The 12,412-nt window shown below is 56.1% G+C and overlaps 1 protein-coding gene across 12 annotated transcripts in view; it reads left to right on the forward strand.

Annotated features, from left to right (window-relative positions):
- Positions 1 to 12,412, forward strand: part of CACNA2D2 (calcium voltage-gated channel auxiliary subunit alpha2delta 2) — a 144,538-nt gene that overhangs the window by 120,847 nt on the left and 11,279 nt on the right. For 7 of the 12 annotated variants that reach the window (XM_086698117.1, XM_086698119.1, XM_086698118.1 and 4 more), the window contains exons 6-22: positions 2,236 to 2,377; positions 5,678 to 5,809; positions 5,998 to 6,055; positions 6,716 to 6,766; positions 6,895 to 6,994; positions 7,115 to 7,273; positions 7,509 to 7,616; positions 7,715 to 7,793; positions 8,369 to 8,418; positions 8,600 to 8,689; positions 8,868 to 8,939; positions 9,129 to 9,203; positions 10,657 to 10,731; positions 10,810 to 10,881; positions 10,968 to 11,039; positions 11,144 to 11,205; positions 12,085 to 12,161. In XM_086698117.1, coding sequence (XP_086554243.1) covers positions 2,236 to 2,377; positions 5,678 to 5,809; positions 5,998 to 6,055; positions 6,716 to 6,766; positions 6,895 to 6,994; positions 7,115 to 7,273; positions 7,509 to 7,616; positions 7,715 to 7,793; positions 8,369 to 8,418; positions 8,600 to 8,689; positions 8,868 to 8,939; positions 9,129 to 9,203; positions 10,657 to 10,731; positions 10,810 to 10,881; positions 10,968 to 11,039; positions 11,144 to 11,205; positions 12,085 to 12,161 — 1,474 coding nt within the window. Of the gene's footprint in view, positions 1 to 2,235; positions 2,378 to 5,677; positions 5,810 to 5,997; positions 6,056 to 6,715; positions 6,767 to 6,894; positions 6,995 to 7,114; positions 7,274 to 7,508; positions 7,617 to 7,714; positions 7,794 to 8,368; positions 8,419 to 8,599; positions 8,690 to 8,867; positions 8,940 to 9,128; positions 9,204 to 10,656; positions 10,882 to 10,967; positions 11,040 to 11,143; positions 11,206 to 12,084; positions 12,162 to 12,412 lie in introns of all 12 variants that reach the window. The other 5 variants (XM_086698115.1, XM_086698113.1, XM_086698114.1 and 2 more) reach the window with 2 other exon arrangements.

Raw genomic sequence — 12,412 nt, forward strand, 5'->3', positions numbered from 1 at the left:
CCTGGGTAAGCCTTCAGGAGGGCAGGCGGGCAGGGGGCCCAAGAAGGAGGAGTGGGTGGGCTAAAGCAGGTGTGCTTCCCCCTTGGCTGAGCCTCCGTGGCTCCCAGAGAAGTTGCTAAAATTAAAGCTGGAATCTGAAATTCAAATGAAGAGCGAACCTTTAATTAGACCCTGAATCTAATTCCTTACACCCCTCAGCAGCGGGCTGTAATTTTAGCAATCAGTGCATTAAATATAAACCAGGAGACGGCAGTTGCCCACCATACAAAACCCCTGGCATGGGGGTAGCACTGAGGGGGCTTCTTGGCCTTTCTGGTACCAAGGCCCCTACCAGGATCCCCTGAACTCCCTGTGTCCAGGACTCCCAACCCCTGGCCCTAAATCACCGATTCCCTGCCCCTGGAGGGAGAGTCATCCTCGGTGGGGCTGGGCTAAGGTCAGGCCAAAAGCTGGGCCTCTCCTGGCCCTCCTATAAATATGCACATATTTGCCAACTCCCCTGCGTTGTGTTGTTTTGTTTTTTTAATCTTTGCCAGAGGTACAGTTAGAGATCTTTCTAGACCATTTACTTTTAAATTACCAACCAGAAGGTGGGGGTGGGGGAAAGAGAAGGAAGGAAAAAGTTCGCCAGCTGATAGCTTATCAGAACGGAATCCAAATGTCACATTAGTTGGGAAAGTTGGGAGATTAAATTTTCCAGCGCCCTTCATCTGCCGCTGACATTTCGGGGGCTTTCTTCTCCCGCACCTCCCCCTCCTCCAAGCAGAACGTGAGTGGCTCACGCCTCAGAGGCGGCAGGCTCCGCAGCTGCCTGCCCTGGCTTTACCCAGCATCCAGGAGCTTCTGAGGGTCCTCCAAGGGTGTGCCGAGGTGGGCAGAGGGTGGCACACGTGGTGAGGGATGAGGGGAGGGCAGCAGATGGCTTGGATTTTGCCGTACAAAATCCACCCTTGAAGAGATGCTGCAGACCCTTCCGAGCCATGCCAACCCCCACACGGCACCCCCATCTAGGCAGTAATTCATTTCCCAGGCTGGAGGATGAGCCCAGAGCCCTCCTGGGCTGGGGACGGACGTGTAGGGAGACACGATCACCCTTTCCCCAGACAAGATACAGCAGGAGGAGGGAACACCGCGCTTGTGCCTAGGACCCAGTGAGTGGTCGGCAGAACCACGAGGGGGTGGAAGTGAGCTGAGCCAGAGGTTGAAGGGCACTGAGAGGGCATGTGGATAGTCCAGCTGCTTACACCCCTTCCTCCCAGGGCACAAGGGCCCCCCCAGCTCTGCCCCTGCCCTGCCTTGATCTCCGTCCCTCCTTGCCTCCCCCTCTGGCTCTTTCTTGCCTTCCTCTTCACTCTCTGCCACCATCTTCCCTTCCCTTCCCCCTTGCACACCTGCACCCTTGCCTGCCCCCACCCCCACTCGGCTGCAGCATCAACACTGTAGCTGCAGACCCATTCCTGCCAGCCTGTGGTGGTGGGCGGGGGTGCACGGCGCATGCCCAGCCTGCTCGGCCGAGAGATGCCGTAATTGGCACCTGTCAGGCGGCTGCAGCTCATTTTAGAAAGTCAACGGGGACCTTTGCAATCCTGCTGCTAGCGGGCGCTGAGGACCCTCCCTCCGGAAGTTACTGGGTCTCAATGCTAGCCTGCACCCCAGCCCAGCTCTCCCCCCAAACTCAGCCCCTACAGCCATCAGCTGTAGGGATGGTGCCCCTCCCCCAGATGGGGCAAGGGCCCTCTCCCTGGTGCCAAAGGAACTCCATGCAGGGGATGGGCGGGGCCCAGGGAGCGTGGGGGTGTGTGTTCCAAGGCTCCTGGGACGGGCTGCCTAGGCCTCCCTGTGATTGCATAAGCCTGTCCTTATAAGTAGAGGGCTGCAGCCCGCTCTTTCTCAGTGGCTCCAAGGTTTGTCTCCTTCACTGATAATTGGTTTTCAAGAATGTGGGAAAGGGTCAATTTGGCATTTGGAATTTGGGTTTAGCAAATGTAGGGATGGTGGGTAGGGTGGGCAGGGGCAGGTGGGAGTCACAGGCCTCCTGGGTGAGGGGTCCGTACCCCGTATCCATCTATTCCTGTGTCTCTCCATCTCTCTCCATTTCTAACTGCAATAGTCTCTGATTCTGAGATGGTCCTAATCACCTAGGCTCTGGCCCTCTCCTGCCTGCAGAGCTGTCCAACCCCACTCCCCATTTCCCAGCCCTGACACTACTGTGGTGGGGGGTATCCCTTTCTGCAGGACGACCCTGAGAGTGAGGATGTGGAAAGGGGGTCCAAGGCCAGCACCCTAAGGCTGGACTTCGTTGAGGACTCAAACTTCAAGAACAAGGTCAACTACTCATACACGGCCGTGCAGATCCCCACGGACATCTACAAAGGCTGTGAGTGTGCAGAGCAATCAGAAATAACCCTCCCCCACCACCATGGGGGCAAGGCCCACTGCCTGGGCACTGCCAGGTCCCAGGTGCTCAACCAGTGCCATCTGCCTTCAGCCCCTTATACCCAAGGTCACACATGCTCACCCACACACAGTCATCAAATCATTCTCAGGCACAGCCTGACACTAACCCTCAGCAAACTACAAAGCACTCAGACTCCCCACCCCGTGCATGTGCAGTCTCCTGCCCATGTGTAGACATGTGCCCACATGAATGCTTGCACACAACTTGTTCCCCTACATGCTGGACCAAGTCCCCACAGGCCCCCAAAGCAGCTCCTCCCCACCATCCCCCATTCCCTGGCCCCATGCAAGCATGGGTTAAGGAGCTACCACATCAAGTGGCCTCAAGGGCTGGAGGAACAGGGACGTCCTCACTCACAGACAACAACGTCTCCTTCCTTGTCCAGGGACAGGGCAGCTTTCATAATGAGGAAACGAAGTCACTGCAGCTGGAAGGATTTGAGTCAGACATGAGGAGGAACTTCCTGAAGATCTTGGGAGGTGTAGGGGAAGGAGACCAAGAGTCAAGCACTAGAGAGAGAGCTCTAGCAGCAGGCCTTAGGGCCCTGGGGTCTGTTGAGCATAATTCTGTGAGCACCTACAAGGCAGCCTCAGAATCCAAGGGTCCCACCAGGTGGAGGGTCTTGGAACACAAGTCCCACAGCTTCTGGATAGTGTTCAGAATGCAAGGAATCCTCCAGGGTCCTCAGGGAGGCCCCCCTCCACCCTTAGGGTCAGCCAGGCCTTCTAGGCAGCCTCAGGCATGGGTGAGGACAGATGCTTCCCCCACACACACCATCCCATCCCTGCCACAGGCCGCCTGCAGGCCACCTGCCCGAGCCAGCCGAGGAGCACTATCACAGGCAGGCACACTAATTAAAACAGGAGCCATACCGCCCTCCCCAGTCACCCCTCGCTACCCACACAAATTACATTTTATATGTTTTTTATTTACTGTGTCACTTTTAATTAAATCTGTAATCGCCTGCCTGAGGGGGCATGGTCCCCGTTTCCCAACTCAGCGTGATCTGAGAGTGTGTGCACATGGGTGTGGGTGTGTGCACATGGGGCTGAGTAGCAGGCCCTTTCCAGGCAGGGAGGCTGGAGTGCTTGCACAAGTGTGTCTTATAGTGAATGCGTGTGTGTGCATGTGGTCGTGGATACCTGCAGGGACAGCCCAACTGAGGTGGGGGTCTCCTCTTGGCTCTTGACCTGAGTCAGTGACACCCCTATGGCAGCAGCTAGACAGGCTTCCAGCACAGTCTGCTCTAAGCCTCTCATTGGGAAGATGGGGAAACTGAGGCCCAGTGAAGGTTGGGACTTGCCAGGCAGACTCTCCCAGGACAGGCAGTACTATATGAAACATTTGAGAACCTGGCTTTATTTTTTTGTTAAAGAGAAAAATAGAAATTGTTCGACTCACTAAGTTTCTAAATTAGCAACAGGACCATAACATACTGTTCAATAGGCACAGCCAATGCTAGAAATGTGTTTTGTTTTCACATTATAGTCAGTTAAGGGAAGCTACAAGGACAGAGAGAAGGGAGAGGGAGCAGAGGGAGAAGAATTAGGCAGCACACAAGATGCAGCAGAGGCCACACACTGGAGGGAGAGAACAGAGGGACCATGCCCTGGAATGTGTCAGCGCCCCCTAGGCTGTGAGTGGAGCCTTGAGCATTTATATCTTTTTTTTTTTTTTTAAGTTTATATATTTATTTTGAGAGAGCACACAAGTTGGGGAGGGGCAGAGAGAGGGAGAGAGAATTGCAAGCAGGCTCCGCACAGTCAGTGCAGAGCCCCACGCGGGGCTTGAACCCATGAACCATGAGATCACTACCTGGCTGCTTAACCCACTGAGCCACCCAGGCGGCCCCAGCACTTGTATCTTTAAATCACAGATCTTCATCTGCTTTAAAGATTTCAGTGTTCAGAGGCTCTGCTCTGAAGAGAAGAGCAGAGGCTTTGGAAGGCATTCTTGGGTTTTCACTTGGGGTGGATCTTTGATAAGGATCTCAGGGGCAAGTGGGACAATGGTGTAAGAAAGGAAGTGGAAGAAACTGGAGGAAAAAAACAGCCCCTAGGGGAAGGGGTCAGGTATAGAGGCCTGGCAGTAGCAGGTATCCAGCTCCTGGTGGGTTTTTTGTTTTTTTTTTTTTTTGAGTGTCTTACATACAGGGACAGACACACTACACATAAGAGAACACGTGCCACACACATACATCGGCCGGATTTAGGCCTGTCCTGAGTTGGGGGTGGGGATGCTGCTCAAGGCATCCTGAGTCACTGCCCTGGCTGAGGGATCTATAGGACCGAGCCCATTCATCTGACAGGAGCCTTGATCTGTAAGGGCACATAGGGGTGGGTCTGGCCAAAGAATCACCTGTGTGCAGCCACAGAGGTCAGGGGAAAGGGAGGGTGAGGGTAACTGGTCATGGGGGACTGTGAGAGCAAAACCCATTGGTGTCCTCCAATGGGTGCAGAGTGCTGTGCCCTTGTGCCCATGGCAGCAGTCGGGCTGCTGGGCAGGTAGGTTGAAGGGTGAGGGACTCACACACCTGACTGGAAACACAGAGGTTCAACACAGATATACCTGTTAGGGAGTGTAGGCTGTATGCATGTGTGTGTGTGTGTGTGTGTGTGTGTGTGTGTGTGTGTGTGTGTGTGTACAAGTGTGCGTGCAAGTGTTGGAGCAAGATCATAGCATAGCCCCTGCCCCTCCAAGAGCCCCTGCCCCCGCCCCTGTCTGTTCCTGGCCCCAGTTGATTAATCATGGAGCTGAGTGGCTTCCAGCTTATCAGGTACCTTAATAGCTGAATAATTCCAGCCCCATCATCGGGCCCTTAATTGCTTTCTTGTGGCTGCAGCCCGGAGTGCATGCTGAGTGGGTGAGCTCCCAAGGGACCAGCTGCAAGCTTCAGGCAGCATGCTGGATGGGCATCCCAAGGTACAACTCCCTGCCACCTGGGCAGCCCCTCTCCAGGGGCCACAGGCCATAGCTGCCCTGCCTGATCATGTGGGGCCTGGCTGAAGGGTAGGCTAAGCTGACTCAGGATGGGGTGAGGACCTGGAAGTCTTCCTGAAGGAGCTGGTGCAGCCCCAGCCGAGCCTTGGGGAATGAGATCCTGGCTAGGCAGAGAGCAGGTGAGGCTTTCCAAGCGGGGCATGTCATTGTGGTGAAGTCCCACAGGGGGACTGCCCAGGTGCTTTTCACCTCAGCCCCCCCCCCCCATTTCCCCCGCAGCCACTGTCATCCTTAATGAACTCAACTGGACAGAGGCCCTGGAGAATGTGTTTATCGAGAACCGCAGGCAGGACCCTACACTGCTGTGGCAGGTCTTTGGCAGTGCCACAGGAGTCACTCGCTACTATCCAGGTAAGTGTCAGCCCGTCTCTCCTGTCCACTCAGCACCCAACCCTCCTCCATCACCCAGCCCACTTATCCTGAGGTGTGTGGGGTGGGTAGTCAACCCTGTGGGCTGTGGAGGAGCCACTCCTGCAAAGGCTGCCTATCCTTGCAGGGCCCTTCCCTGCTAGACCCCCTCACCTCCTCTCCTCCCACAGCCACCCCATGGCGAGCCCCTAAGAAAATCGACCTGTACGATGTCCGAAGGAGACCCTGGTGAGTGAGCAAGGAGGAGCTGGGAAGGGACACCCCCTCAGTTCCCCCACCTCTGCTGCCTGCTCCCCTCCCTCCCGATATCCAGGCCTCAGAGCAGGGCGCAGCCAGCTCTATCCAATTTTCATTTCACACATCGTTGCCACTGGAAAATGGATCCCATCACCCAGGCAGGCCTCCCAGCTGCCTCTGCCCCCCATCCACTGCCCGGCACTCCACCCCCTTGGGACTGAGGGATTGGGCCAGTGGGGGTTCCCAAGAGTGGATGTCGGTTGGCCAGCCCCACACCACCCATCTGAACCCTGGACACCTCACCCTTTGCTCTGCCTCTCCTGCAGTACCCCATGACATCCTCTTTCCCTGCCACCTGTTCATTCCTGCACACAGCTGGGACTCAGACCTTGGGCCCTCATCCTGGGCCAGGGGACATACCTTCTACCCCCTCTCTGGATCACCTGCTCACGCCTCCTTTGGCTCAGGGTCACTCATGTCATGGGCAAGGACATGTTTTTTTAAGTGTGATATCCTTGGTGCCTAGGACCCTGTCTGGCCCCTGCAGTGGATGCTCAGTAGAAACAATGTTGAATCAATATATGGGTGGAGGAAGAAAGGACCCACAAAGTCCCAGGGAGGCTGGCCCTAATTGAGGCTTCTCCCGGGCAGGTATATCCAGGGGGCCTCGTCGCCCAAGGACATGGTCATCATCGTGGATGTGTGAGTGAGCAGTGCTGGCAGAAGGGGTGGGGGGAAGCAAGGGGTGACCATCTGCTGCCTGGGAACACTCATCAGGGAACGGCAGGAAAATGCCTAAGGCCTACCTAGTGCCTCCATGACCTTACCAGGAGCGGCAGCGTGAGTGGCCTGACCCTGAAGCTGATGAAGACGTCCGTCTGTGAGATGCTGGACACGCTCTCTGATGATGACTATGTGAACGTGGCCTCGGTGAGTGCCAAGGTGGTAGGCGGGTGAGGAATGGGTCATACACACACCACCCCCTCACCGTGCAACAGCTGACTGCCCTGGCCAGCCTGAGGCCACTCACCACCCTCACTGTCCCTGCAGTTCAATGAAAAGGCACAGCCTGTGTCATGCTTCACACACCTGGTGCAGGCCAATGTGCGTAACAAGAAGGTGTTCAAGGAAGCTGTGCAGGGCATGGTGGCCAAGGGCACCACAGGCTACAAGGCCGGCTTTGAGTATGCCTTCGACCAGCTGCAGAACGTGAGCCCCGTGGGTGGGTGAGCGGGTGGCTGGGGACAGGCAAAGGCCCGGGCTTGGTGACACCGGGGAAATCAAGACGAATGGCCTTGTTAGCGCCCAACAGGCAGCTCGGGCAGAAGCACCATCTTCTGTGGGGAGGAGGGTCTGAGGGCCAGGACTTCCAGGGGGAGGGAGACCCACCCCTGGACCGGGGAGGGGCCGAGAGCTGCCTGACCCCAAACCTACTCCTGACCAGTCCAACATCACTCGTGCCAACTGCAATAAGATGATCATGATGTTCACGGATGGTGGTGAGGACCGCGTGCAGGATGTCTTTGAGAAATACAATTGGCCCAACCGGACGGTGAGGCTCAGCCCAGGCGGGGGCCACCCTGACCTGGGCCCGGTTCAGGGGAGGGCTGTCATCTGGTGGCCACAGCAGTAACCCCAAGCCCCAAACAGGTGCGTGTGTTCACTTTCTCCGTGGGGCAACACAACTACGACGTCACACCCCTGCAGTGGATGGCCTGCGCCAACAAAGGTACCACATCCAGCGTCACTGCCTCAGGGCCTGCCTGCCATGCCCTGCTGTCCATTGGGTTGATTGTCCACATGTCCATCCGTACGTCCAGCTTTCCAGCTGCCTGTTTACCCACTGCCCATCTTCCTGTGCATGTGACTATCCATCTTTCTGTCTGGCCATGTAACTTGTCCATATGACTAAGCATCTTTCTGCCCATCTGTCTGTCCATTGTCCATCCATCTCCTGTCTGATCTGCTCTTGTGTCTGTTTGCTGGTCAGTCTACCTCTCCATATATTTGGGCCTGGCCTCTGGGTGGACTCTGAATGTCACTACCATCCTAGCAAGAGGGACCTCACCCTGCCTCTGCTTCCTTACACCCCTACACTCATGACCCCTTCCCTAGCATCAGTCCAATTGACAGGGCAGTGGAAGGGAGCACTAAAGGGATAAGAGTTTGGGGGGGAGTGACACCAGAAAGAGAGGAGTCCTGAGGGACAAGTCCAGGGCTGCTGACATCCCAGGGTACAGAAGCCCCTGTGCCATGGATCCCATGTACCACCCAGACCCACTACTGCGTCCTCTTCCCTCACAGGTTACTATTTTGAGATCCCTTCCATTGGAGCCATCCGCATTAACACACAGGTGAGACTGTAGGGCACCTCCCGGCCTCCACCTCCCAGCACCTTGCCTCCTGGGCACTGCGTGAACAGTGGGCTGCTGTGATGTGAGAGCGCCCTCTGGTGACGTGCTGATACGCCGGGAGGCAGAACAGGGAAGGTGCAGTGGGCATGTGAACTCGTGACCCCTGTCACCTTCTCCCCAGGAATATCTGGATGTATTGGGCAGGCCCATGGTACTGGCAGGCAAGGAGGCCAAGCAGGTGCAGTGGACCAACGTGTATGAGGATGCACTGGTAAGGCCTCTGGGCCCCCACAGATGTGTCCACAAGGTCATGTTCCTTAAGGGCCCCCATATGGGAATAAACCAAACAGAAGAAAAAATGGGACCTGTGCCTGAGCCCATCCTCTGAACACTCAGGGTAGGGCATGGCTGGCCACATCCTCTAACCCATCCTCTTCCTCTCCCTTCAGGGGCTGGGGTTAGTGGTGACAGGGACCCTCCCTGTTTTCAACCTGACACAGGATGGCCCTGGGGAAAAGAAGGTAAGATTCCCCACTCGGGAACAACTAGGCATGCCCTAGCAGGTCTGGGATGGAGGAGGGACAGACAGGCCTTCAGCCTGGACAGGGGCAACTATTTGTGAACAGCTTGAGGCCCTGGGCGTGAGGTTTGGACAGTGGGGCTTCCCCATGGAATTGAACCCATTTCAGACCCCATGCCTCTGTTCCCAGAACCAGCTGATCCTGGGTGTGATGGGCATCGATGTGGCTCTGAATGACATTAAGAGGCTCACTCCAAACTACACGGTAAGTATTCATCTGCCCATCCACCATGCTCTGCCTCCCCACAGGGACACAAGCCAGGCTCAGCAGAGGAGTCTAATGGGGATTACAGCACCTCCAGGGACACCTCTGAATTCAGGCAGTCAGGAGAGGCTTCCAGAGGAGGTGACCTTGGGCCTAGAGCTGGGGTTGGCAAACTTTCTGTGAAAGGCTAGACTATGAATATTATAGGCTCTGCCAGCGTAAATACTCATCCTCAGTTCTGCTGTTGAACTGCGAAAACAGCCACAGACAAAACAAATAAATAGGCATGACTGTGTTTGAATACAATTTTGTTTGTGGATCATGAAATTTAAATTTCACATAATTTTCACATGTCATGAAATAAAATTCCATTTTGGTCTTTTTCAACCACTTAAAAATGTAAAAAGAGGGGCGCCTGGGTGGCGCAGTCAGTTAAGCGTCCGACTTCAGCCAGGTCACGATCTCGCGGTCCGTGAGTTCGAGCCCCGCGTCGGGCTCTGAGCTGATGGCTCAGAGCCTGGAGCCTGTTTCCGATTCTGTGTCTCCCTCTCTCTCTGCCCCTCCCCCATTCATGCTCTGTCTCTCTCTGTCCCAAAAATAAATAAACATTGAAAAAAAATTTAAAAAAAAATGTAAAAAGAAACATTCCTAGCCATACGGTAACAGGTGGCGGGCCAGGTATAGCCCATGGGCCATAGTTTGCTGACCCCTGGACTGTCAAATAGATAGGAGGTGTACCTTGGAGTTACAGGAAACTCTGTGGGCAAAGGACTAAAGGTGAAAAACAAAATCATAAACCAGGGAGGGGGCAAGGTCAGTGTGGCTGGCCCAGCGCCTGTGTTGAAGGCAGTTTCAGGTTTGGTTGTGAAAGGGGTAGGGGTGGGATGTGTGTGACAGCATGTCTACACCTGAGCCACATGAAGGCCCCATGTCATTGGCCCCCATGTGCAGTGAGAAAACAGTCTAGAGAGCTAAGGGTGAGTCCAGAGTCCCATTCACTCATCCTTCACTTCCACCTGGAAGGGGTACCCAGGAATTCCAAGGGCACTCTCTTCCCTATGCACTCTACTGAGATGGCAACCAGGAGGAGACACTAGTGGGGAGGGGAGGAGAGGGTAACAGCAGCCTTGAGGGGCCAGTGGAGGCAGAGCAGTCTGGCTGACTGACAGCTCCATGACAAACAGGGGTAGTTGGGGCAGAAGGCCAAATCAAATTGTGGTCCCATGATGCCGGTCAGCCTCAGCAAGAGCTGGTGCACACAGGATACCAGCCTGCTGGACTTGAGCTTGAGAAACAGCTTGAGAAACAGGCTCGAGGTCACACTGCATGTGGGGGCCCCTGGCCCAGGCAGGCAAACCTCAGTGGTATTGAAAGCAGGCTGAGGAAGAGCTCGAGAGTCTAGAGAATCCCTGCCTAGCCCTCCAGGCCCTGAGCTCCCAATCTACGCCCCCAGCTTGGAGCTAACGGCTATGTGTTTGCCATTGACCTGAACGGCTACGTGTTGCTGCACCCCAACCTCAAGCCCCAGGTGAGCCAGGGGGGTGGCCAGGAGGAGGGTAAACTCTACGGGATGGGGACCCCTGACTTCCTGCCCTGCCTCCCACAGACCACCAACTTCCGGGAGCCTGTGACTCTGGACTTCCTGGATGCTGAGCTGGAGGATGAGAACAAAGAGGAGGTAAGGAAAAGGAGAGGAGTAGAGATGGGGGTACCCAGAGCAGCAGAGAGTAGGGACCCCATCCCTCACATCTCTGGTCCTTCCAGATCCGTCGGAGCATGATCGATGGCAACAAGGGCCACAAGCAAATCAGAACGCTGGTCAAGTCCCTGGACGAGGTGAGAAGATGGTATCGGGGCACAGAGTCAGAGTGGGCATCCTCCCGTACTCCACCCCACCCCTGCCTACTGTCCCAAGTACTTGACTCAGCCTCTTCTCCCAGAGGTACGTAGACGAGGTGATGCGGAACTACACCTGGGTACCTATAAGGAGCACCAACTACAGGTGAGTGGGTCAGGGCTGGGTAGGCAGGGAGGGGTGGGGCAGCCCCAGAGCCCAGAGTCTGAGCCCTGTGCTTGCCCAGTCTGTGTGTTCTCAACGACTGCAGCCATGATCCCAGTGGGGCACCAGCAGCCAGAACTGCTCACTACTCACCCCAGGACTCTCGGTCCCCCAAGGGCCTTTTGCTGGCCCTTCAAGAACTGGACAGAGACAAGACAGTGCATCTGATGTCTCCCCATGCCACACCACTCTCTCCCATGTCACCCCTGCTTGGACTGTATCCCTGGGTATCTGCACCCAGGATGTCACCCTCAGCACATCCCCAGGCCTGCTCTCAACAGGCACCACAGCCTCAGAGCAGGTACCCTTCTGGGTCAGGCCCAGGCAGTACAGGCTGTCTCCTTGTGCCCCCAAGAGCTGGTCTCGTTCACACCCCAATCCCAGCTCGTGACTGCTCCTCATGGTATTAGCACCAGCCCTGCTTTTTGACGGCTCTCATGTGGCCTAGGTCTCTAGGACTGAGGGACCCCACTCCCATGGCTGTGCACCCAACAGCCTAGCTCACAGACAGTGTTCTGTCCCTTTTGAGTTTGCTGCTGGCCAGATAGAGGAGGCTGGCTGGGCACATGATGTGTTGGGGGAGGCTGCTGGGGATGTGGGGGGTGTGGCGAGTTGCTTTGGAGCTGGGAGTTCTGAGGCCTCCAGAAGAGTTTAGGGAGTGAATCTCCCACAACTAACAGGGAAAGGTGGCCCTGGTGGTCAGGAGAGGGGACTTCACAGCCTGGGCCTCTCTGCCCAGCTCCAAGGTGGGGGTGCTGAATGCCAATGTGGCCCACCTCTCCCCAGCAGTGACATATGCTCCTCTCCTCCCCTCATCCCCAGCCTAGGGCTTGTGCTCCCGCCCTACAGCACCTTCTACCTCCAAGCCAACCTCAGTGACCAGATCCTGCAGGTCAAGTGTAAGTGGCCCGGCCCCTGCCTGTGCCCTGCACCCCTGCCTCTGCCCCGCACCTTGGCCGCCGGCCCCAGGCAGCATAGCCAGCCGCTGGCGGCAAGGCAGCCCCTCCTGCCCAGTCTGCCCACCCCCAGGCACCCGCAGGCTGGGGCACCAGCCATCGGAAAGTCTGTGGAAATCTGCATGCCTGCCTTTTCTCAGATTTGGTTCCAGACCATTCTCTCATGATTTCCGTTGAGGTTTTTGGTTTTAGTT

Source organism: Puma concolor, chromosome A2 (assembly GCF_028749965.1).
Source record: "Puma concolor isolate L17-30 chromosome A2, mPumCon1.1.hap2, whole genome shotgun sequence".
Classification (NCBI taxonomy): domain Eukaryota; kingdom Metazoa; phylum Chordata; class Mammalia; order Carnivora; family Felidae; genus Puma; species Puma concolor.